Raw genomic sequence first — 26,674 nt, forward strand, 5'->3', positions numbered from 1 at the left:
ATGCTAACCCCCCCCCCCCCCACCCCGCATGATGGAGACCGGGTCACAAGACAAAAGAGCAAATTAAGTAGCTCGGGGAACAAAACATTGAAATTTCGAGTCCACGGTCAGAAGACTCTACACATCTCAGTCCCATTGAAAATCTGCGGTCAATCCTCAAATAACAAAAAATACCTAAACTTGTGATGATCTCCGAGCTTTGGTGAGACTGAAACTGGTCACTGGTGAGGATCGGCCCTGAAGACGACATCCAACCGCTGTAGATACCAGAGGAGACATCACAGAGCGGCTGTCACCAGACCATCACGGGCTTCTATCCCGGCAGACAACAAGCCTTCAGGCATCTGATTGGACTCTCACTGATGAGACCAGAACTGGTCACCGGTGAGGATCTGCCCTGAAGACGATATCCAGCCGCCGGGCGAAGGGCAGAGTGTGGAGAAGTCAGGGACAGCGCTGGGAATATTCAGTCTGGACAGAAACTTCATGGATTTGTCAGGAAAATGTAACAAATCCGGAATGTTTATATTTATGTCAGTAACCATAGAAATGTTAAATAAAGGAGCGAAAAACAAAGGCAAAATTTGTCAGTCTGTAAATTTTTGTTTAACTGTACGGCCTCACTGTGTGGTTATGGGGCTTCTTCTGTTTTTGTGTCTCCTGTGTTTTAATGTATTTTATATATGTGACTTCAGGGCGAAGATCTGACTGATATTAAAGTGGAGGATGAAGAAGAGCAGACGATGGCTGATCAGTTGTGTATGAGTGACATGAACGAGAAGAATCCTGAAGAACAGACTACAGGTGTGTAATAAAGACAACAAAAAGTGATATCACAGGGGTGGAATAATGACTATACACAGTGATATATCACAGGGGTGTAATAATGACTATACATAGTGATATCACAGGGGTGTAATAATGATTATACACAGTGATATCACAGGGGTGTAATAATGACTATACACAGTGATATCACAGGGGTGTAATAATGACTATACACAGTGATATATCACAGGGGTGTAATAATGACTATACACAGTGATATCACAGGGGTGTAATAATAACTATACACCGTGATATCACAGGGTGTAATAATGACTATACACAGTGATATCACAGGAGTGTAATAAAGACAACAAAAAGTGATATCACAGGGGTGTAATAATGACTATACACAGTGATATCACAGGGGTGTAATAATGACTATACACAGTGATATCACAGGAGTGTAATAAAGACAACAAAAAGTGATATCACAGGGGTGGAATAATGACTATACACAGTGATATCACAGGGGTGTAATAATGACTATACACAGTGATATATCACAGGGGTGTAATAATGACTATACACAGTGATATCACAGGGGTGTAATAATGACTATACATTAGTGTGACCGGATCTCATAGGGGGGGATGTCGGAATCTTGTTCGTCTGTACCCCACAAAACGATTCCCCTTTCCAGATATTGAGAGAGCCAACATTTGAGCTCGATCAAACGACACTAACCGGTGCCGCTTGCCGCTCAAAGTTTGAAAAAAATCCAAATTTTTGGCCAAAAAGCTGACATATGGAGCCATAACTCCAGAACGCTAAATAATAAAAACACGCTTAATATCTCAAAAGAAAGCTAATGTTGTTCTTCAAAATGTATGTTACACACAGGGTGCATGTAATTTCTATTTTAGGGATGGAGATTTTACTTCAGCGTACAACCCACCTTTCTTTATCGTTCCTTATGGGAGACCCAGCCCATGGTTTGGGTCTCCCATGTCGGAACTATAAGAAAAAGAATTTACGGTAAGTAAACAAAATTCTCTTTTTTATTTATTCAGTTTAGTTTCTAAAGTTCCTTTGAGCTGGTTAGATCGAACAATTATCCAGTGAAGATATTTTAACGTTTTTTTTTAAATTTTCCAAGTGTGTGTGTTTATTGTTTTTATAGCTATTATAGTATTATTTTAAAAGATATTTGAAAATATTTTATTGAAATTAAAGTTTGTAATATATTTTGTTTCGTTTTTCTAGTTAACTGTTATTTATCTATTGGACTCTGAAATGGCATTCACATCAGGTGTACAAAGCCGGAACAAGGATAAAATATTTCTTGTGGGCTATCACACTCACCAGATCACCGGCTGTAAACTACCCTCAAATCGTCAAGTCTTATGTGCTTTATTTTATAATTTACGTACTGTGAAATTAACTAAGAGAATCAGCAAAACTGACCATACGAGAAGTGTTCATTTTTTGGGGGAAAGCTCGAATCCCGACTAAACATGAGCAAGATGCAATTACTAAGCTGGAAAAACTTCACGCCGAGTGGAGAAGTCTTCAAAAAGACAGGAAGAAAACATCGGAAACGGCCAAGAACAAATTTAAACAGTTTGTTGAAAAGTTGAACGATCTCTTTGATATTGCTCAACAAGATGCCTTGGCTCTGATGAAATCGGGAGAAGATAAGGCGTTTCTCGTGAAACAGAGGCAGAAGGGCCGCCCAGGTTCCATGGCTGGAGTGGATCTCAAGTTGTCTCGAGCTGAAGAAATCAAGGCGCAAAAGGAACTTGCAAAAATGAACCGACAAATCCAAGAAGAAACTTTTGATATTGGTGAGTTTATTTTATTATTATTATTATTATTCTAAAAAGTATATAAACAAATAAGTAAATAGTTTCATTATAATTGAAAGAAAATTGTACATGAGAGCATCATTTGGTATCTTTATGATTGAGTTTATATTCTTAAAATAATACCTATTAATAATTAGAAGTAGGTAATTTAGTACCTATGTATTATTACTATTCTGCTAAAATGACAAGGTTTTTATAGTCTTTTTTTTTTTTTTTTTCTCTTTCTTTTGTTGCTTTTTAGAGACGGATGATGAAGACAAGATTGAAGAAGGAAAAGAAGAAGATACTGAAGAGGACAGCATCTACCAGGAACTTGAGAGCTTGGAGGAAATGGACATCCCTGAAGAAGCTGCAGAAGATCCAGGACCATCTTAGAGCAAGAGGATGAAAGTTTAAGAAATTTTAAACATGAAATTATCCATTGTGTTAGATCAATGTAAGGTATCTGACAGAAATGCCACGAGAATTTTAATAGCTACTCTAGAAGCACTAAACCTTGACCCTCTTGAGTACAAAGTCTCGGAAACTTTATTACATTCTAGAAGGCAAATGTTCAGAGAATATACTAAAAAATTATTAAAGTAAACATTCCTGAAAAAAAGCCCGTAGTTGTCCATTGGGACAGTAAACTTTTACCGGGTGTCTTAAAACATGAGCAATGTGAGCGAATAGCTATTGCTATTTCATATGGCGAAAAGGAACAGCTGCTGGGAGTTCCAGTAACAGCAAGCAGCTCTGGAGAGGAGCAAGCCGTAGCCGTATATGAATGCCTACAGGAATGGGGTCTTCCCAACACAAGGCGATATGCTTCGACACTGCAGCATCGAGCACGGGAAGACTCAAAGGAGCATGCGTCCTATTGGAGCAAATGGTAGGAAGAGAATTGCTACACCTAACTTGCTGTCACCATATCTTGGAAATTGTGTTAAGAGGCGTATTCGACACAAAAATGGGATCAACCACTGGACCTCGGCCAGACATTTTCAAAAGATTCCTCACTGCGTGGCCCAAGATAGACAAAGGAAAATACGACACGGGTATCAGTGACAATCTAATACAAAAGCAGCTAACTCCAGAAGTAATTGCAAATGTTACTGCTGAATTCGAGACCAAATTAACTGCGAGCCACCCCAGAGATGACTACAAGGAGCTGTTGCAGTTGGTTCTCGTATTTGTTTGATCACTAGACGGCAATGTTGTGGGTTTTAGAACTCCAGGAGCCATTCGTCACGCTAGGTGGATGGCAAAGGCTATTTACTGCTGAAAAATGTTCAGCTTTCGTCGTCAATTTAAGATGTCTAAAGAAGAAGAATGTTCTGTGCGTGCCATTTCTGTTTTCCTAGTTACAATTTATTGTAAAGCTTGGTTCAATGCTCCAAAAGCTCATCTTGCGCCAAAGCAAGATTTCGGTATTTTGCATAGTCTGTTACACTATAAAGAATGTGACGACGACATTGCAGAAATAGCCCTGACCACATTTTCCAACCATTTGTGGTATTTGAATGCAGAGTTGTGGGATTATCGTTTTTTGATCCCACCATTACAGACGATGAAAAGTTGTTAATGGCTAATAAATTGCTCAGTAGCACAGATGAACCATCAGAGCACGCGAGGGCTGTAAATCCAAAAGTTAGGAAAGAAAAATTAAAAGAGGTCGTTGATGGAGGATTGGTAAATTTACTTACCAAAGAAACATTTACATTCTTTGACCGATTTTAATATAAAAACAGATTTCCTAAGACAAAATCCAAACACCTGGCCTCAAAATAATGACTTCCAGGAAGGATTGAAAATTGTCAAAACATTAAAAGTAGTTAATGATATGGCTGAGCGTGGGGTTACATTAATAACCGACTTTAACGACCTTCTGACAAAAGATGAAGAACAAAAGCAACATGTCCTGCAAGTTGTAAGCAAATGCCGAGCATTATATTCTGACGTTTCAAAAACTACTTTAACAAAAGCTCTAGAATAGATAATTTACATAGTTATCTAATCAGCTCATGTAAGTGCTAGGTCTGGATCTGTTCTGTGTCTGTTTCTTTGTCGCTCCATTGGGAGACCCAGACAATTGGGTGTATAGCTTCTGCCTCCGGAGGCCACACAAAGTATTACACTTTTAAAAAAGTGTAACCCCTCCCCTCTGCCTATACACCCTCCCGTGGATCACGGGCTCCTCAGTTTTATGCTTTGTGTGGAAGGAGGCACACATCCACTCATAGAAAAAAAAAAAAATAAATTTATCATACATAGTATGACAGAAGAAAAGAGGTCCCCTATGGGGTCCCCGGCATGCTCCCTTCTCACCCCACTATGTCGGCGGTGTTTGTTAAGGTTGAGGTACCCATTGCGAGTACAAAGGCTGGAGCCACATGCCGTCTCCTTCACCATCCCTTATGCGGCTCTGGGAGAAGTGGGAGCTTCATCGGTCATTCACATGCTGAGACCGTGCTCCATCCGCAGCCCCTGGTGGAACCTGCTGGACCGGAGAGTTTTCATCCCCAGGGACCGGGCCCTGCACCTTCAAGGTACTCTGTCCCCATGAGGACGGTACGGGGAGAGAGGTCGCCTCTCTCCTCAGTAGCGCTGTCCGTTGTTTTTTCATCAGACTTCCACGCCGGCCGTGCCTGCTTGTCGGGCACGGCCTTAAATTTAGTCCCCGGCTTCATCGCGCTTGAGAGCTCCGGCGGCCATATTTGGCATTCTGCCGGTGTACGCTGCAGCTGCACATCTCTACAGCTCTGGGGGACCCACAACAGGGAATCTGGAGGACACCAGCGGTTGGTAAGCCACACCGGTCACCCGGTGCTGGTTCCCCTAGGGTGCCGTGATTTTATATATAATATAACATATATATATATTCGGAACGGCTGTTTAACCCTTTCCCATATACCCTCAGTGGTCGCTCTCCTAAGGGACACTTATTGCTTGCAGCATGTCGTCCACAAGGAGCAAAGCCCTTAAGACACAGGTTTTTTTCGCAGCCTGTACCTCTAGTGGGACTATGTTGCCTGCGGGATCCACCTACCCTCACTGTGATCAATGCTCGACTCCTGCCACGCTTGCTCAGCCGGAGCCCGGGGCACTTGTGGGCCCCTCGGCTCATGTAGATCCCCCTGCTCCTCCTGAGCAGGCTGCAGGGACAGAGTCACCGTCATTGGCCTCTTTCGCTGAGAAACTCTCTGTCACTTTCTCAATCCATTGCACAGTCTATGGACAAATGGTCATCTAAGCTCCTTGAGGCTTTGCAGTCCAGACCGGGCTCTTCACAGGCCCCGGCCCCTGTTAGTTTATCTCCTCCAGGGCCTTCTCGGTCCGCGCCGCAGCGCGCTCCCAGGATAGCCCCTAGGTCCCAGGCGGAGGACTCCTGCCCGGATCGCAGTCCCAGACCGGCTAAGCGGCCTCGCTGGGACTCTTCCCCCGGCCTCCTCACGCTGCTCTGGATCTCAGCTGGAGGACTTTCAGGATGACGAGGCGGACGTGGGAGCTCAGGGCTCTGACCCTGACTTCGCCCTCAACCTTGATACCCCTGAGGGGGACGCCTTAGTAAATGATCTTATTTCGTCCATCAACCAGGTGTTGGATCTCTCTCCCCCGCCTCCACCGGTAGAGGAGTCGGCTTCTCAGCCGGAGAAACACCAATTTCGATTCCCCAAACGTACGCGCAATACGTTCTTTGATCACTCTAACTTCAGGGACGCTGTCCAGAAGCCCAGAGCGGTCCCGGACAAGCGTTTTGCTAAAAGGCACTCTGACACGCGTTATCCCTTTTCACCTGAGGTCGTTAAGGGCTGGGCGCACTCACCCAAGGTGGATCCGCCAGTCTCTAGATTGGCTGCTAGGTCCGTTGTGTCTGTTGCCGATGGCTCATCCCTGAAGGATGCCACTGACAGACAGAGCTCTTGGTGAAGTCTATTTATGAGGCCACGGGCGCGTCTTTTGCCCCGGCCTTTGCGGCTGTGTGGGCTCTCCAAGCAATCTCGGCATGTCTGACTGAGATTAATGCTGTCACGCGGAATTCTGCTCCGCATGTGTCTTCCTTGACCTCTCAGGCATCAGCATTTTCGTCCTACGCCATGAACGCCGTCCTGGACTCTGCTAGCCGTACGGCTGTAGCATCCGCTAACTCCGTGGCAGTCCGCAGGGCCATGTGGCTGCGCGAATGGAACCAGACTCTGCTTCCAAAAGGTTCTTAACTGATTTGCCTTTTTCTGGTGAACGTTTGTTTGGCGAATGGTTGGATGAGATTATTAAGGAATCCTCGGGAAAGGACTTTTCCTTACCCCAGTCCAAACCTAAGAGACCTCAGGAGAGAAAAATCCAATCGAGGTTTCGGTCCTTTCGTCCCTCCGCCAAGCCCCCAATCCTCTTCGTCCAACCGGCCGGAGAAAGGCCAGAAGAACTCCTATGGGTGGCGGTCCAAGTCACGCCCCCAAAAGGCCGCAGGAGGCACTGCATCCAAGACGGCCTCCTCATGACTCTCGGCCTCATCTAGCCACATCCTTGGTCGGTGGCAGGCTCTCCCGCTTTGGCGACGCCTGGTGGCCACACGTTCAAGACCGATGGGTGAGAGACATTCTGTCTCATGGTTACAGGATAGAGTTCAGCTCTCGACCTACGGCTCGTTTTTTCAGAACCTCCCCACCCCCCGCACAGGCAGACGCACTGTTTAAGGCGGTGGACGCTCTAAAGATGGAAGGAGTTGTGATTCCCGTTCCCCTTCAGGAACGTGGTCGCGGATTTTACTCCAACTTGTTCGTGGTGCCAAAAAAGGACGGGTCTTTCCGTCCTGTTCTGGACCTCAAGCTACTCAACAGACATGTGAGAACCAGGCGGTTTCGGATGGAATCTCTCCGCTCGGTCATCGCCTCGATGTCACAAGGAGACTTCCTAGCATCGATCGACATCAAGGATGCTTATCTCCATGTGCCGATCAAACCCGAACACCAACGTTTCCTGCGTTTCGCCATCGGGGACGAACACCTCCAGTTCGTCGCATTGCCCTTCGGCCTGGCGACAGCCCCACGGGTCTTCACCAAAGTCATGGCATCCGTCGTGGCGGTCCTGCACTCTCAGGGCCACTCGGTAATCCCATACTTGGACGATCTCCTAGTCAGGGCCCCTTCTCGGGTGGCGTGTCAACGAAGTCTTACTGTCACTCTGGCGACTCTCCAGCAGTTCGGGTGGATCATCATTTTCCCGAAATCCAAGTTGACGCCGACCCAATCACTGACTTACCTCGGGATGGAGTTTCATACCCTTCCAGCGTTAGTCAAGCTACCGCGGGACAAACAGCTTTCTCTGCAGGCGGGGGTGCAGTCACTTCTTGGGAGTCAGTCACACCCCTTAAGGCGCCTCATGCACTTCCTGGGGAAGATGGTTGCAGCTATGGAGGCAGTGCCGTTCGCGCAATTCCATCTACGGCCACTCCAATGGGACATTCTTCGCAAATGGGACAAGAGTTCGGCTTCCCTCGACAAGAACATCTCTCTTTCACTTGCAACCAAAACATCACTTCAGTGGTGGCTCCTACCCACATCTGTCTCGGGGAAAATCCTTCCTCCCCCCCCCCCCTCCCAACCTGGGCCGTGGTCACCACGGACGCGAGCCTGTCAGGTTGGGGAGCGGTTTTTCTCCACCACAGGGCTCAAGGAACCTGGACTCCAATAGAATCGTCCCTTCAGATCAATGTTCTGGAGATAAGGGCAGTATATCTAGCCCTATTGGCTTTCCATCGGTGGCTGGAGGGCAGGCAGATCCGAATCCAGTCGGACAACGCCACTGCCGTCGCCTACATCAACCACCAAGGCGGCACTCGCAGTCGTCAAGCCTTCCAGGAAGTCGAGCGGATTCTGCAGTGGGTGGAAGTCACAGGCTCCACCATCTCCGCAGTTCACATCCCGGGCGTGGAAAACTGGGAAGCAGATTTTCTCAGTCGTCAGGGCATGGACGCGGGGGAATGGTCTCTTCACCCAGACGTGTTTCGAGAGATCTGTCGCCGCTGGGGAACGCCGGACGTCGATCTCATGGCATCGAGACACAACAACAAGGTCCCGGCCTTCATGGCACGGTCTCAGGATCACAGAGCTCTGGCAGCGGACGCTCTGGTCCAGGATTGGTCGCAGTTTCGACTGCCATATGTGTTTCCCCCTCTGGCAATGCTGCCCAGAGTACTACGCAAGATTCGGTCCGACTGCTGTCGCGCCATTCTCGTCGCTCCAGACTGGCCGAGGCGGTCGTGGTATGCGGATCTGTGGCATCTCACGGTGGGTCAACCGTGGGCGCTTCCAGACCGTCCAGACTTGCTGTCACAAGGGCCGTTTTTCCATCTGAATTCTGTGGCCCTCAACCTGACTGTGTGGCCATTGAGTCCTGGCTCCTAGCGTCTTCAGGGTTATCTCAGGATGTCATTGCCACCATGAGACAAGCCAGGAAGCCAACATCCGCCAAAATCTATTACAGGTCTTGGCAACTTTTCTTATCCTGGTGCTCTGATAACGGTTTGTCTCCATGGCCGTTTGCTTTACCCACATTTCTTTCATTCCTACAATCTGGAATGGACAAGGGTTTGTCCCTCGGCTCTCTCAAGGGCCAAGTGTCGGCGCTCTCCGTGTTTTTTCAAAAGCGTCTAGCCAGGCTTCCGCAGGTCCGCACGTTCCTGCAGGGGGTTTGCCACATGGTCCCACCTTACAAACGTCCGTTGGATCCTTGGGATCTTAGCAGGGTTCTGACGGCTCTTCAAAAGCCGCCTTTTGAGCCGCTGCGGGATGTTTCTCTTTCCTGTCTTTCTCAGAAGGTGGCCTTCCTGGTGGCGGTCACATCACTTCGGAGAGTGTCTGAGCTTGCAGCGCTGTCATGCAAAGCCCCCTTCCTGGTTTTTCACCAGGATAAGGTGGTTCTGCGTCCTGTCCCGGAATTTCTTCCAAAGGTGGTATCCCCCTTTCATCTAAATCAGGATATCTCCTTGCCTTCCTTTTGCCCTAATCCAATTCCAGTGTGAAAAGGATTTGCACTCTTTGGATCTAGTGAGAGCACTCCGGTTCTACGTGTCTCGCACGGCGCCCCTGCGCCATTCAGACGCGCTCTTTGTCCTTGTCGCTGGCCAGCGTAAGGTCTCTCAGGCCTCCAAGTCAACCTTGGCTCGATGGATCAAGGAACCGATTCTCGAGGCCTACCGTTCTTCTGGGCTTCCACTTCCTTCAGGGTTGAAAGCCCATTCTACCAGATCCGTAGGTGCGTCCTGGGCTTTGCGGCACCGGGCGACGGCTCAGCAGGTGTGTCAGGCAGCTACGTGGTCTAGTCTGCACACTTTCACGAAGCACTATCAAGTGCATGCCTATGCTTCGGCAGACGCCAGTCTAGGTAGGCGAGTCCTCCAGGCGGCGGTTGCCCACCTGTAAGAGGGGGCCGTTTTCGGCTCCTTTTTATTGAGGTATTCTTTTACCCACCCAGGGACTGCTCTTGGACGTCCCAATTGTCTGGGTCTCCCAATGGTGCGACAAAGAAAAAGAGAATTTTGTTTACTTACCGTAAATTCCTTTTCTTCTAGCTCCTATTGGGAGACCCAGCACCCGCCCCTGTGCCCTTCGGGCTGGTTGTTCTTTTGTGTACACATGTTGTTGATGTTGATTTGTTCTTATGGTTCATGGTCTTCAGTTCTCCGAACATCCTTCGGATTGAATTTACCCTAGACCAATTTATAAGTTTTCTCCTTCCTGCTTTTGCACCAAAACTGAGGAGCCCGTGATCCACGGGAGGGTGTATAGGCAGAGGGGAGGGGTTACACTTTTTTTAAAAGTGTAATACTTTGTGTGGCCTCCGGAGGCAGAAGCTATACACCCAATTGTCTGGGTCTCCCAATAGGAGCTAGAAGAAAAGGAATTTACTGTAAGTAAACAAAATTCCCTTTTTTGTATGTATTATATACCTCATTTTTATATTTTAAAATAAAAAATGTCATTAGACTTATCAGTATTACTTGTTTTTTTGTTATATTTCTACTTTAAACTCAAAATACCAAAACAAAACCCAAAATTTATCACTTAATAACAAAATATTCTAAGTATGCTCCTAGTGGTACCAGGTCACGTTCTTGGGGCTAAAAGCTGTTGTAACTCAGTTTGACTTAAAATAACATTTATGTATAAAATTTAAATTTTTTTTCTTTCTTTTGAGATATTAAGCGTGTTTTTATTATTTACCGTTCTGGAGTTATGGCTCCATATGTCAGCTATTTGGCCAAAAATTTGGATTTTTTTTCAAACTTTGAGCGACGAGCGGCACGGGTTAACGTAGTTTGAACGAGCTCAAATTTTGGCTATCTCAATATCTGGAAAGGGGAATCGTTTTGTGGGGTCCAGACGGACAAAATTCCGACATCGATTTTTTTGCGGTCACCCTACCATACATAGTGATATCACAGGGGTGTAATAATGACTATATGCAATGATATCACAGGGGGATAATAATGAATATACACAGTAATATTACAGGGGTGTAATAATGACTATACACAGTGATATCACAGTGGTGTAATAAGGACTATACGCAGTGATATCACAGGGGTGTAATTATGACTATATACAGTGATATCACAGGGTGTAATAATGACTATACACAGTGATATCACAGGGAGTAATAATGACTATACACAATATCACAGGAGTGTAATAATGACTATACACAGTGATATCACAGGGGTGTAATTATGACTATATACAGTGAGATCACAGGGGTGTAATAATGACTATACACAATGATATCACAGGGGTGTAATAATGACTATATACAGTGATATCACAGGGGTGTAATTATGACTATATACAGTGAGATCACAGGGGTGTAATAATGACTATACACAGTGATATCACAGGGGTGTAATAATGACTATACACAATGATATCACAGGGGTGTAATAATGACTATACACAGTGAGATCACAGGGGTGTAATAATGACTATACACAATGATATCACAGGGGTGTAATAATGACTATATACAGTGATATCACGGGTGTAATAATGACTATACACAATGATATAGACTCCTAGAATATTAGAGTTGGAATGGACCTGGGTCATCTAGTCCAACCCCCGGCTCAAAGCAGGAGTCACTAAATCATCCCAGACAGATGTCCGTCCAACCGCTTTTTAAAGACTTCCATTGAAGGAGACCTCACCACCTCTCGTGGCCGCCTGTTCCACTCATTGATCACTCTCACTGTCAAAAACTTTTTTCTAATATCTAATCTGTGTCTCCTCCCCATCAGTATCATCCCATTGCTTCTAGTCTTTCCTTGTGAAAATGAGAATAAAATTGATCCCTCTACATTGTGACCGCTTTTAAGATATTTGTAGAATAAATATCACAGGGGTGTAATAATGACTATACACAGTGATATCACAGGGGTGTAATTATGACTATACACAGTGATATCACGGGGGTGTAATTATGACTTTCTCTATCGTTTCATTGGGGGACACAGGACCATGGGTTATGTTGCTGTCACTAGGAGGCTGACACTAAGTAAACCTAAAAAGTTAGCTCCTCCCTAGCAGTATACACCCCGAGCCGGAGGCGGGCTCAGATCAGTTTTAGCTTAGTGTCGTAGGAGGCTGATGTGGGCCGTCTCGGCCCCCCTCAGCCATTTGTGTTTTTGCGCTTTTTTCTTTTATTTCGGCGCCGCTCATCGCTCTCATACCTGTCTTCTTTTTCTCTGCAGGTATTCTCTTCACTCATCCTCCGCAGCCCTGTGGGTACCACTCCCCAGGGTCGCAGGGGCTTGAGATTTCGGGCCCTCTCCCCCGTCCATCCCCGTGGTATCACTCCCGGGGTTGCGCGTGTGGGCAGGTTGTTGTGGGCACCCCTGATTCGCCCTGCGGTATCACCCCAAAGGGCGTACAGGGGAGTACAGCAGGGATGGGACCTCCGCAGCGCGTGTGTAATCGATGGGGCCCTGTCACGCTGCCTTCACCTGCAGGGGGGCTGCTTCCCCCATCATGATGTCCACTTCCCTGCCTCAGCACGCTCTCCCCCGAAGTCCTCAGTCTTCCTGGTTGAGGGCACTGCGCACAGGCAAGGGCAGGGCGCCCTGCCTGCACCGCATCCATCGCTGGGCCGGCGCCACCGAGAACAGGTAGGACCGCTCCTCTCCTTCACTTTCCCCCGGCCCTCTCCAAAATTTAGGCCCCGGTCTCGGCCTAGTCGCTCTGCGTCCTAGCCACGCCCCCGCTGCAGCGCTATTGGCCGCCGGTCGTCTGGCCCAGTCTCCTCCCACCGCTCAGCCTCCTGGCTTATGGTGGGGGTTGTGGATCCTCTGGTTTTTCGCGCCGGAATGCTGCTCCTCCTCCAGCGTCCCCTCGCCATTTTAGCCTGTCTCTGGTCCCCTGAGGCTGCAGCGCGCCGGCGTTCTCTCTCTCTCTCTCCCCTCTCTCTCCTCTCTCCCTCTCTCTCTCCTCTCTCTCTCTCCTCTCTTCTCTCTCTCTCCTCTCTTCTCTCTCTCTCTCCTCTCTTCTCTCTCTCTCTCCTCTCTCCTCTCTCTCTCTCTCCTCTCTCTCTCTCTCCTCTCTCTCTCTCTCTCTCTCCCCTCTCTCTCCCCTCTCTCTCCCCTCTCTCTCCCCTCTCTCTCCCCTCTCTCTCCCCTCTCTCTCCCCTCTCTCTCCCCTCTCTCTCCTCTCTCTCTCCTCTCTCTCTCCTCTCTCTCTCCTCTCTCTCTCTCTTCTGGACTGGTGGGCAGCACGCAGGACCTGGGTAAGCTCTGCTCCTAAGGAGTAGCCCTCACTAGGTAGCGTTCTCTGAGTTTAGGGACGAGTTAACCCTCTCCTGTCTCCTTCCTAGCAGCCACCAGGGAGAGTACTTGTTTTCACCATGCCTAATGCTAAGTCCACCCGACCCAAGCAGGCCCCCTTTGCCTTATTTTTTGCATGCTCCTCCTGCAAGACCAAATTTTCCCAGGGCCAGGACGTCCCACTATGCTCCGTCTGTTCTACAGACGCGCAGGACTCCGCAGCCGACGCTTCTGATACCGCAGACGCCACAGCGCCAGATGCTACAGGGCCCTGCGTCCCGCCCCCCCCCCCCCCCCCGACTTGCTAGCGTCCCTGTCCCAGTCCGTAGATTCCCTCTCTGAGGCTTCTCGGACTATCGCGCAAGCACTGCGCCTGCTGCCGTCGCTCGCCCAGATTCCCGCAGACCCGACGCAATCGCCTCCGGAGCAGGTGAGCCCCGTCGCAGGGACCTCCTCTGCTGCTTAGAAGCGGACCCGCCAGGTCTCGTCTTCAGCCTCTTCCCAGGTTTCACCTTCATCCCCAGGTCCAGACCATCATTCCTCCAGGGAGTCTTCTGACCGCTCCGATGATGATTCCGATGCAGCACCCCTGCTGGAATCAGAGCAGGCGGCTGATATTCGGCGCATGGTGAATAGCCTGATAGAAGCAGTAAACCAGACCCTAAAGGTACAGGTGGACCCCGTCTCCTCCCAGAGCACCCAGGTCTCGTTTAAGCGGATGAAGCGGGCCCAGAGCGCATTCAGCGGACATCCAGAATTCGCTGAGTTACTGCGCAGCCACAGGCAACAGCCGGACAAGGTATTTACCAGCGGTAAGTCCATTGATTTGCATTATCCCTTTCCTGAGGGTCTTCGAAAGGATTGGGCAGGCTCCCCTGTGGTCGACACCCCCCCCCCCCCCCAATCTCCCGCCTGTCTTCTCACACAGTCCTTCCACTCACTAACTGTACGTCTCTCAAGGACCCCACGGACCGTACTATTGACAGGTTGGCCCGTTCCGCCTTCGAGGCAGCGGGCACATCCCTCTCACCGGCCTTTGCCTCGGTTTGGGTTGCGAGGGCTCTGATGTCCTGGGCGGACACGCTACGCTGCTTTCTCCGCGCCATTCCTGCCAATCCGGACCTGGTCCTCATCGCCTCGCAGATTTCCCTCGCGGGTGAGTACCTGCTCAATGCAGCCCTGGCGTCTGCAAATTGCGCGGCACAGGCTGCCAGCAACAATGTGGCCATCCGTGGAGCCCTCTGGCTCCGGTCCTGGAACGCGGATACGGCCTCTAAGAAATCACTGACTTCCCTGCCCTTCCTAGGGGAACGTCTTTTCGGAGATAAGCTGAACCAGTTGATCTCCGATGCAACGGGAGGAAAGAGTACATCTCTCCCCCAATTGCGCCCCAAGCGCTTCCAGAATCTGCGCCCCACCGCTCGTTTCCGGTCCTTTCGCAGCTTCAACTCCACTCCCCAGCCGCGAAAAAGCCGCTCTCCTCCGAGAGACAGGAGGACCCCGTCATTCAAGACCAATCCCGCCTGGCGTTCACGTCCCCGCCAGTCCACGAAATCCTCTTCCGGTTACCGCCGACGTTCCTCCAAGTGACTCGCGGTCGGCGCGCAACAGCGCCAGACTCGTGGGAGGGCGTCTGTCTTGTTTCCAGCATGTGTGGATCCCCCTGACCGCCGATGCCTGGGTCAGAGAGATCATCACATCAGGCTACAAAATAGAATTCGAGTCAAAGCCACCGAGACGTTTTTTTTTCCTATCTCGCCCTCCCGAGTCTCTCGCGCGGGCTCGCGCGTTCTTTCACTCCATAGACTCCCTCCTCCGAGCCGGAGTCGTGGTACCAGTCCCTCCCGCAGAACGTTTCAAGGGGTTCTATTCCAACCTTTTCGTGGTCCCCAAGAAGGACGGCTCTGTCCGCCCCGTCCTCGACCTAAAGCTTCTAAACAGGTCGGTGAGGCCTCGGCCGTTTCGAATGGAGTCACTCCGGTCCGTGATCGCGTCCATGGAGGTCGGCGAATTCCTGGCATCGCTGGATATTCAAGACTCCTATCTTCACGTCCCTATAGCCACCTCTCACCAACAGTTCCTCCGCTTTGCGATAGCGGAAGATCACTTCCAGTTCACGGCTCTTCCTTTCGGCCTCGCATCCGCCCCCAGGGTCTTTACGAAAATCATGGCGGCTGCCATGTCCGTCCTACATTCCAGGGGTGTTATGGTCATCCCGTACTTGGACGATATGTTGATAAAAGGTTCTTCTTTCGAGGACTGTCTTGGGGTTCAGGTCACGATCGACACCCTTTCACGGTTAGGGTGGAAGAAGTCCTCTCTGACCCCGGCCCGTTGGATCACCTTTTTAGGCATGCTATTCGATACCACCCAAGGGCGAGTTTTCCTCACACAGGAGTTGATGTCCTCTCTGCAACGAGGCCTCCGCGCTCTCCGGCGTCAGGACCAAGTTTCCATCAGGTTCGGCATGCGAGTCCTCGGTCGTATGGTGGCGGCAATGGAAGCGGTACCCTTTGCACAGTTCCAGCTCCGGCCCCTCCAGCTGGCCTTGCTGAAGAAGTGGGACAGATCTCCCTTTTCTCTGGACCGCAGGTTTCATCTTTCGCCGGAGACCTGCCACTCACTCCGTTGGTGGATCAATCAACGCAACCTCGCGTCAGGAAGGTCATTCCTCCCGCTCCACTGGAAGATAGTGACCACCGACGCCAGTCTTCAGGGCTGGGGGGCAGTGTTTTGGCATCACACAGCGCAAGGCCGATGGACACCGCGGGAGAGTTGTCTCCCAATCAACATTCTGGAGATAAGAGCCATCCGGCTAGCCTTGCAGCAGTTTTGGCACCTAGTTGTAATACTTATTCTATGTTCTGAGGATTTCGATAGCGTAGGGCAATGACAATCAGAGACGAGTTCCGGGTACAAGATGTTTTATAGTATGCAACCACGGTAGATACAGAACAACACAGCAACACAATAACACATGCAATACTTTCCGGAATTGACGCGGAGGGAATTCTCGGGACCACGCACCGGACTCCCCCAGGGAGACCACCAGAGCGAACCCCTATACAGGGACTGTCTGGCAATCTACCCCGGAAGGCCTAAGTGCGCAGCAGCCGGGATAAGGAGCAAGCGGTAAAGTCAATGAGTGTCCGTACGGGAAATGTTTGTCCAGAATGGTTACGAACCAATAGAGAACCAGGCGGAGTGCTGACCGAAGATGGTAAACAGAATCCGGGCACAGCCTTGAAGAGCCGGGTACAGTCCAGAGTCAATCGGTAGGTAGTCTTTTAGGGGAATCCAGAGGCAATCAGGAATAAGCAGCAACACAGCAGGAGCACACAGCAGGCAGTATACTCAGGCACTGGACTGGACTTAGAGGCGGCCTTTTAAGCAGCTGGACAGGAAGTAGGGCAACAGAACGGTAACCTCCATGTTAACCGAGGGCAAGGGCAATCAAAAGAGAACTGGAAAACCTGGAAACCTGACACTAGTACAGGGTTGCCCGGTCAGGATACAGTCGGATAATGCGACGGCGGTGGCGTACATCAACCACCAAGGAGGCACAAGAAGTGTCGGGGCGATGCAAGAAGTCAGGAAGATTTTGCACTGGGCCGAATGTCATCACTCCCTGATCTCAGCGGTTCACATTCCAGGCGTGGACAATTGGGCGGCGGACTTCCTCAGCAGGGAAGGCCTCGCCTCCGGCGAATGGTCCCTCAACCGGGAAGTCTTCAACCAGATCTGCGACAGATGGGGAGTTCCGGATGTGGACCTAATGGCCTCACGGTTCAACTGTCAGGTTCCGCAATTTGTAGCGCGGTGCCGCGACCGCTTGGCTTTAGGAGTCGACGCCCTCACCCTGTCGTGGAGCCAGTTCAGTCTCCCGTACATCTTCCCTCCACTCCCTCTGATCCTGAGGGTACTCAAGAAGATCAAGGCAGAAGGACTACCAGTCATCCTGGTGGCTCCGGACTGGCCCAGGCGAGCATGGTTCACGGAACTTACTCAGCTCCTCGCAGACGCTCCGTGGCGCCTTCCAGACCGTCCAGATCTCCTACAGCAGGGACCTCTTTTCCATCAGAACTCAAAGGTCCTAAATTTGACGGCCTGGCCATTGAATCCTGGGTTCTAGCTCAGGCTGGTTTTTCTTCAAGAGTGATACAGACAATGATTAGAGCCAGGAAGCCATCTTCATCAAGAATATACTACCGCACGTGGAAGGTCTTCTTCAGGTGGTGTGAAGAGCACAGCATTTCTTCTCCTCTCGCCTTCTCCCTTCCTTCCCTGTTGGCATTCTTGCAGTCGGGCCTCGATGCGGGTCTCTCGCTCGCCACACTAAAGGGCCAGGTATCGGCTTTGTCTATCCTGTTTCAGAAGCCACTGGCCTCTCGCCCACAGGTTAAGACCTTCATCCAGGGAGTTGCCCACCTGGCCCCGCCGTATCGTCGTCCTCTAGAACCGTGGGACCTTAATCTAGTCCTAGGGTCACTTCAGGGTCCCCCCTTCGAGCCCTTCCGGGATTCTTCCCTTTCTCACCTGTCTTGGAAGGTGGTGTTCCTCGTTGCCATCACTTCTATTCGAAGGACGTCAGAGCTGGCAGCTCTCTCTTGTCGTGCTCCCTTTTTGATTTTTCACCAGGACAAAGCGGTTCTCCGGCCAGATCCCACCTTTCTCCCAAAGGTGGTCTCCCCGTTCCATCTTAACGAAGAAATCGTTCTTCCGTCCTTCTGTCCTGGCCCCTCTCACAGCTTGGAGAGGTCCTTGCACACCCTGGACCTGGTGCGCGCCCTTAGAATTTATGTCTCCAGAACCGTGCTATTCCGTAAGTCGGATGGTCTGTTTGTCCTTCCTTCTGGTCCCAAGAGGGGTGAATCGGCATCCAAAGCCACAATTGCCAGATGGATCCGTTCCGCCATATCAGAGGCCTATCGGATTCGGGACAAGTCTCCGCCGCGGGGGGGTAAGGGCGCACTCTACCCGTGCAGTGGGAGCCTCTTGGGCGATTAGGCATCAGGCGTCGGCCGACCAGGTCTGCAAGGCCGCCACCTGGTCTAGCCTGCATACCTTTTACTAGGTTCTACCAGGTTCACACCCAAGCATCGGCAGATGCTAGTTTTGGGAGAAAGGTCTTGCAGGCAGCAGTTGCACACCTGTAATAGGGTGACAGCATTCAATTATAGTACAAGCCCGCCGAGGGAGGTTGTTGTTTTCTTCCTATCTGCGGGCTTCGGTATTCCCACCCAGGGACTGCTTTTGGATGTCCCATGGTCCTGTGTCCCCCAATGAAACGATAGAGAAAGTAGGATTTTTGTGTACTCACCGTAAAATCTCTTTCTCTGAGTCTTCATTGGGGGACACAGCACCCACCCTGCTTGGTTTTTTGGTTGTTTAATTGCATTTGCCTGCTATTTTCAGCGGTCTTATGTTCATAGACCTCTTGTTCGCACGGCTGCATAATTTTAGTTATAACTTGTTTTATGTATGGTGATTCTGGTACTCCTCCTACTGCTTGTGCACCAAACTGATCTGAGCCTGCCTCCGGCTCGGGGTGTATACTGCTAGGGAGGAGCTAACTTTTTATGTTTACTTAGTGTCAGCCTCCTAGTGACAGCAGCATAACCCATGGTCCTGTGTCCCCCAATGAAGACTCAGAGAAAGAGATTTTACGGTGAGTACACAAAAATCCTACTATACACAGTGTTATCACGGGGGTGCAATTATGACTATACACAGTGTTATCACGGGGGTGTAATTATGACTATACACAGTGATATCACGGGGGGTGTAATAATGACTATACACAGTGATATCACAGGGGTGTAATAATGACATTGCGTCTTAAACCCGTCTGCATTCTTAATCATTAGTCATTGTCAGTTGCATGCTATTCATCCACACCGACCAGAGATGACCACGGATCTGGGTAGAAAAGATGACTGCTTTATTTTAAGGAAGTACAAAATAATGTAGAAGTCAGTTGGATAGGAGCCAAGAATACGTGACACGTCTTCTATTGGGTAAACGGCAAAAAAAGGTTGTTCTGAGATATATATGTACAGTGCCTACAAGTAGTATTCAACCCCCTGCAGATTTAGCAGGTTTACACATTCGGAATTAACGTGGCATTGTGACATTTGGACTGTAGATCAGCCTGGAAGTGTGAAATGCAGGAAAAAAGAATGTTATTTCTTTTTTTTTTTTTTTTTTTTAAATTGAGAAGTTTATTCAGAGGGTCATTTATTATTCAACCCCTCAAACCACCAGAATTCTGTTTGGTTCCCCTAAAGTATTAAGAAGTATTTCAGGCACAAAGAACAATGAGCTTCACATGTTTGGATTAATTATCTCTATTTCCAGCCTTTTCTGACTAATTAAGACCCCCCCCCAAACTTGTGAACAGCACTCATACATGGTCAACATGGGAAAGACAAAGGAGCATTCCAAGGCCATCAGAGACAAGATCGTGGAGGGTCACAAGGCTGGAAAGGGGTCCAAAACCCTTTCCAAGGAGTTGGGCCTACCTGTCTCCACTGTTGGAAGCATCATCCGGAAGTGGAAGGCTTATGGAACTACTGTTAGCCTTCCACGGCCTGGACAGCCTTTGAAAGTTTCCTCCTGTGCCGAGGCCAGGCTTGTCCGAAGAGTCAAGGCTAACCCAAGGACAACAAGGAAAGAGCTCCGGGAAGATCTCATGGCAGTGGGTACATTGGTTTCAGTCAATACCATAAGTATCGTACTCCACCGCAATGGTCTCCGTTCCAGACAAGCCCATAAGGTACCTTTTACTTTCAAAGCGTCATGTCAAGGCTCGTCTACAGTTTGCTCATGATCACTTGGAGGACTCTGAGACAGACTGGTTCAAGGTTCTCTGGTCTGATGAGACCAAGATCAAGATCTTTGGTGCCAACCACACACGTGACGTTTGGAGACTGGATGGCACTGCATACGACCCCAAGAATACCATCCCTACAGTCAAGCATGGTGGTGGCAGCATCATGCTGTGGGGCTGTTTCTCAGCCAAGGGGCCTGGCCATCTGGTCCGCATCCATGGGAAGATGGATAGCACGGCCTACCTGGAGATTTTGGCCAAGAACCTCCACTCCTCCATCAAGGATCTTAAGATGGGTCGTCATTTCATCTTCCAACAAGACAACGACCCAAAGCACACAGCCAAGAAAACCAAGGCCTGGTTCAAGAGGGAAAAAATCAAGGTGTTGCAGTGGCCTAGTCAGTCTCCTGACCTTAACCCAATTGAAAACTTGTGGAAGGAGCTCAAGATTAAAGTCCACATGAGACACCCAAAGAACCTAGATAACTTGGAGAAGATCTGCATGGAGGAGTGGGCCAAGATAACTCCAGAGACCTGTGCCGGCCTGATCAGGTCTTATAAAAGACGATTATTAGCTGTAATTGCAAACAAGGGTTATTCCACAAAATATTAAACCTAGGGGTTGAATAATAATTGACCCACACTTTTATGTTGAAAATGTATTAAAATTTAACTGAGCAACATAACTTGTTGGTTTGTAAGATTTATGCATCTGTTCATAAATCCTGCTCTTGTTTGAAGTTTGCAAGCTCTAACTTAGGGTACCTTCACACTTTAGCGATGCAGCAGCGATCCGACCTGGTCAGGATCGCTGCTGCATCGCTACATGGTCGCTGGTGAGCTGTCAAACAGGCAGATCTCCCCAGTGACCAGCCCCCAGCCAGCAGCGATGTGCAAGCGACGCTGCGCTTGCACGGAGCCGGCGTCTGGAAGCTGCGGACACTGGTAACTAAGGTAAACATCGGGTATGGTTACCCGATGTTTACCTTAGTTACCAGCTCACACCGCTTAACTTAGCGTGTGCAGGGAGCAGGAGCCGGCACTGGCAGCGTGAGAGCTGCGGAGACTGGTAACGAAGGTAAATATCGGGTAACCACCTTGGTTACCCGATGTTTACCTTGGTTACAGCTTACCGCAGGCTGTCAGACGCCGGCTCCTGCTCCCTTCACATTCAGGATTGTTGCTCTCTCGCTGTCACACACAGCGATGTGTGCTTATCAGCGGGAGAGCAACAATAAAAAAAACTAACCAGGGCTGTGTGTAACGAGCAGCGATCTCACAGCAGGGGCCAGATCGCTGCTCAGTGTCACACACAGTGAGATCGCTAATGAGGTCACAAAAAACGTGACTCAGCAGCGATCTCAGTACCGATCTCGCTGTGTGTAAAGTACCCCTTTTTTGCATCTTATCAAACTTGCTAAATCTGCAGGGGGTTGAATACTACTTGTAGGCACTGTATATGTGTTTCATCATCTTATATTAAGCTTAGTCAGCATGAATCACGAATGTCTTATGGCCAGAAAGTCCCGTATCTCAGCACAGTTCAAACGCCATTTTGAGTTCTGTTTTTGGGTATCTTCATATAATACTGAATACTGTTCATAACAGTCCATAACATTCCCCCCTTTTGGATATGGCCAAAAATCTCTCTCTACTGCCGTCGAGTCTATTGATCTGTTCTAATGCCGATGGTTACCTCACTTGCCTACGAGATAACCCATCCCTTGTGGATGAACCTCCCCACCCAACAGACCATGCATTGGAAATCAGATCCTGTCCATATCCCCTTGACTGTCCTCATGGCTATGGTCCACACTGGCACACGTTATTTGGGGGTTAAAGGAGGTGCTGGTAGTCCTCTCGTCAGTTCATATTCATCAGATTTGGTTGCACTCAGAGCCTCATATTCCTCAGGTGGTATGCTCAGTCATCTTCTGGTCCACAAGCTTGGATATCATCTTCTTGACACAAAGTATTGGGTAGAAGAGGGGAGACGGACTCCTGGTCCCAGGTCCAACATCTTTTTGTAGTGGGATGCGTGGATCTACAGTGCCTTGCGAAAGTATTCAGCTCCCTTGAATTTTTCAACCTTTTCCCACATTTCAGGCTTCAAACATAAAGATAAAAATGTTTAATGTTCTGGTGAAGAATCAGCAACAAGTGACACAATTGTGAAGATGAAGGAAATTTATTGCTTATTTTAAACTTTAAAAAAAAAAATAAATAACAAAAGTGGCGCGTGCAATATTATTCATCCCCTGTAAGTTAATACTCTGTAGCGCCCCCTTTTGCTGCAATTACAGCATAAATCTCTTGGGGTATGTGTTTATCAGTTTTGCACATGGAGAGGCTGAAATTCTCGCCCATTCTTCCTTTGTAAACAGCTGGAGCTGAGTGAGGTTGGATGGAGGCGTTTGTGAACAGCAGTTTTTTTCAGCTCTTTCCACAGATTCTCGATTTGGGTTCAGGTCTGGACTGTGACTTGGCCATTCTAACACCTGGATACGGTTATTTGTGAACCATTCCATTGTAGATTTTGCTTTATGTTGTGGATCATTGTCTTGTTGGAAGACAAATCTCCGTCCCAGTCTCAGGTCTTTTGCAGACTCCAACAGGTTTTCTTCAAGAATGGTCCTGTATTTGGCTCCATCCATTTTCCCATCAATTTTAACCATCTTCCCTGTCCCTGCTGAAGAAAAGCAGGCCCAAACCATGATGCTGCCACCACCACCATGTTTGACAGTGGGGATGGTGTATTCAGGGTGATGAGCTGTGTTGCTTTTATGCCAAACATATCATTTGGCATTGTGCCCAAATAGTTAAATTTTGGTTTCATCTGACCAGAGCATCTTCTTCCACATGTTTGGTGTCTCCAGGTGGCTTGTTTAAAACTTTAAACACTTTTTATGGATCTCTTTGAGAAATGGCTTTCTTCTTGCCACTCTTCCATAAAGGCCAGATTTGTGCAGTGTACGACTGAGTGTTGTCCTATGGACAGACTCTCCCACCTCAGCTGTAGATCTCTGCAGGTCATCCAGAGTGATCATGGGCCTCTTGGCTGCATCTTTGATCAGTCGTCTCCTTGTGTGAGATGACAGTTTGGATGGACGGCCGGGTCTTGGTAGATTTGCAGTGGTATGATTTCTCCTTCCATTTCAATATGATCGCTTGCACAGTGCTCCTTGCAATGTTTAAAGTTGTGGAAATCTTTTTGTAACCAAATCCGGCTTTAAACTTCTCTACAACAGTATCACGGACCTGCCTGTTGTGTTCCTTGGTCTTCATGATGCTCTCTGCGCTTTACACAGAACACTGAAACTATCCCAGAGCAGGTGCATTTATGCGGAGACTTGATTACACACAGGGGCTTATATTTATCATCATCAGTCATTTAGGACAACATTGCATCATTCAGAGATCCTCAATGACCTTCTGTAGAGAGTTTGCTGCGCTGAAAGTAAAGGGGATGAATAATATTGCACGCACCAATTTTCAGTTATTTATCTTTTAAAGTTTAAAATAAGGAATAAATTTAGTTCAACTTCACAAGGGGGCCGAATACTTTCGCAAGGCACTGTATGTAGGTCTCCCTTCTACCTTTTACAGCAGTGTTGATAATCGGGAAACCTTGGAAGGTCACATTATATCTGGTTCCAGGGCTCATAGACAGCCATCTCCTGATCTGGATCTAGTTGGATCTGGAGGCGAAAACTCAAGAACATATGTTAGTCAAATGTTTAGTTACTTTAACTAAACTTGTTTGATTATCTGGGGGGGGGTACATCTAAACAGGATTTCATAGGGTCTCAACTTAGTGGTCCCTGCTGGGGTGTGTCTAACACTGAACCATGCAAGGGGAAGACTCTCATGCCCTTGTTTCCTACACTGCCCCAACCTCTCCACCATTCCACTATTCTGTGGATGGTATGGGGTGTGTAGGGTCAGTTCTATCCCCAAGGCCTGCCATATCTCTTTGACTGGCAGTGAAAGCAGGTCCATGGCCACTTTTCTATGGTCTCTGGGAGCCCACAGCTGCACACTGTCTCAGTTCTCTTCTTCTTCTGAGACTTGCTTTTGTAGGGTCAGGACAATGTTTTCTCAAGACTTTCCATCTTTCCTTTCTTTTTCACATCGGGGTAAGGAGCACCGATTGGCTGAGTGTTTCTGTAGTAAGTGTTCACATTGTTGCTTCTTTGGCTGTTCTGTCAGTGAGGGCATTTCTTACTGCTTACTTTGATCCCTCCAATGTAGGTCTCAACCCTGCTCACCGCGACTGTCTGGCAAAAGTGAAGCTTCCATCTGTTCTTCTATGGCCTCATGGCGGCGTACAGTTCCATTGGCTGTGATCAAGTCTCTTGTCTTCCATACAGAGTAGACGTTGGCTGCCATCTTGCAGGCTGCAGTGAGAGCACCCACCTCTGCTTCTTGTGCAGACAGGAATGTGGGTAGCGGATGTTCTCTCAGCACATCGTCTTCTGCTACCAACACCATATCCGTGTGGTACCGTCCTTCTTGATCTGCATATCTTGATCCATCCGCAAAGGGTTAAGTCCAGGGTCTTCCAAGGGTGTATCAGTCAATGTATCGAATCCAGAGGTTTCATGCCTGAGGAGAGCAAGGTAATCATGTAGAACTATGCCAGAGTCGACTACCTCTTCCACCAAGGTGTCAGAGGTGGGACACTCCCCCCTTGGAAGAGGGAGAAGTGTAGCAGGATTAAGGACCGCACATCAGGACATGGTGACATTGTCAGGGAGCAGTGATGTCATATGGAGCATTAATCTTCAACTGGTGCTTTAGGTTGGTGTTTCTCGGACGACTGGATTCAATCTGGCTGAGTAGTATCAAAGAAGCCATTGTCTTCCTCCATGTCAAGCAGGCAGAATGACTTCTGGTAGTCCGGCAGGCCCAGGGCTAGAGATAACATGATGATACTCTCCAGGTGACTGTGAATGCAGCACATTTGTACGTGGGATGGTCTTGGAAGCTGCTACATTCATCTCCACACCTCTTGCCACTTGAGTGTCTTGGTCCTGCACTCTGTAGTCAGGAGTTCCATCTGATCTGCAGTTTGTGTATGGACTCCCGGAGACCTCATACAAAGGAATATACCCAGGTTTATATGGAGGAGCATCGGGTGTAAAGTGGTAAACAGGAGATCCTGAAATTCCAAAAACTAAGATCACCTAAAACCCTGGAAAAAGAGCACAGGAGTGTTTGGTAACTAACAAGCAGCAACCCACTGACTACATATACACAACTAGAAATAGCGGTGGAGCGTGCCTACTCTACCTACACGCCTCGTCACTGCCTAAGAAATTAGCTAGCCTTAAAGAAGAAGAAAGAAATCCTAATTTGCCTAGGAGCAGCCCCAAAGAGTTAGTTAAAGCCCCCAACATATATTGACGATGATATAAGAAGTACACAATACACAGTTGGTTAGGGATAGACTTAAGCGAAGAGAGGCCCTGCTAAGACACAAAAGGATAGGATAGATCACTGGGTGCTGCTAGCAAAAACCCTAATATATGCCAACTCCTGATGATCAAAATTCCCTTAGGACCACACTATCCTCCACCCTCTACATCAGGGAACTCTTGTGCAGATACCAGGCAGGATAATATGCAAGAGAGATTATCTGAAAACTAGGCCAAGTAGCAACTGCCATAGGCAGAAAAATATTTACTTTCCAACAGGACAAAATAGTGAGCAGTCCATTGATGTGGTGTAATAAATTGTATACTAGGTACAGCAAAAATAAATATGCAAAAGTGAAGGAAAAAAAGTTTTCACCAGATTATGAGCAATGTCCTTTTGTTAAGGTTCATTAGTGGGAACACAATGGGGCACAAACACATATATGACCAAAAAATGTAGTGTGGATTTCAGGCTTTTATGTCCCTCCTCTGGGGCCTCTGCTGCACCAGCAATAAACAGAACAGTGGCTTTGGGTCCCAAGATGGCTGGAAAAAAAGGAACTAGGTATTGGCCAGGATAAAATGGTGTCTGAAGAGGAAGTATGTAGTGACTGAGTTAAAATGGCCGTCAATAGAGGAGCTAGGAACTAGGTGTTGGTCAAAATGGCGTCCGAAGAGGCCGGAGAGGGAGGGGCGTGGGGCATGCCATTTGCATTCAAAACAGGAAATAATGGGGTAGGCTTTTGTGGACACCGTGCTCTACAGATAGTTCACAAGTCCAACCTATGGGGACAGCTTATAGGGTGGAGTGCGTTGCCTGCTAATGGGCCAGGGAAAAGCTATTTTCACAGACTGGCAATATACATGTAGTGTAGTTACTAGATACAGAATTATATTTCTTCAATCCATCTAAATATTTTCACTTCCCTTGATGTTGATGATATCAATATCCCATCCTTTACCGCAATCTTCCTCAACTAATCTCCCCTGTTATGGTCAGGAGATCACA

The 26,674-nt window shown here is 48.5% G+C and overlaps 1 protein-coding gene across 3 annotated transcripts in view; it reads left to right on the forward strand.

Moving 5' to 3' along the window:
* Positions 1-26,674, forward strand: part of LOC142290793 (uncharacterized) — a 63,874-nt gene that overhangs the window by 20,223 nt on the left and 16,977 nt on the right. For all 3 annotated transcript variants that reach the window (XM_075334792.1, XM_075334794.1, XM_075334793.1), the window contains one exon: positions 696-804. In XM_075334792.1, the coding sequence (XP_075190907.1) occupies positions 696-804 (109 nt within the window). The remainder of the gene's footprint in view (positions 1-695; positions 805-26,674) is intronic.

Source organism: Anomaloglossus baeobatrachus, chromosome 2, assembly GCF_048569485.1.
Source record: "Anomaloglossus baeobatrachus isolate aAnoBae1 chromosome 2, aAnoBae1.hap1, whole genome shotgun sequence".
Classification (NCBI taxonomy): domain Eukaryota; kingdom Metazoa; phylum Chordata; class Amphibia; order Anura; family Aromobatidae; genus Anomaloglossus; species Anomaloglossus baeobatrachus.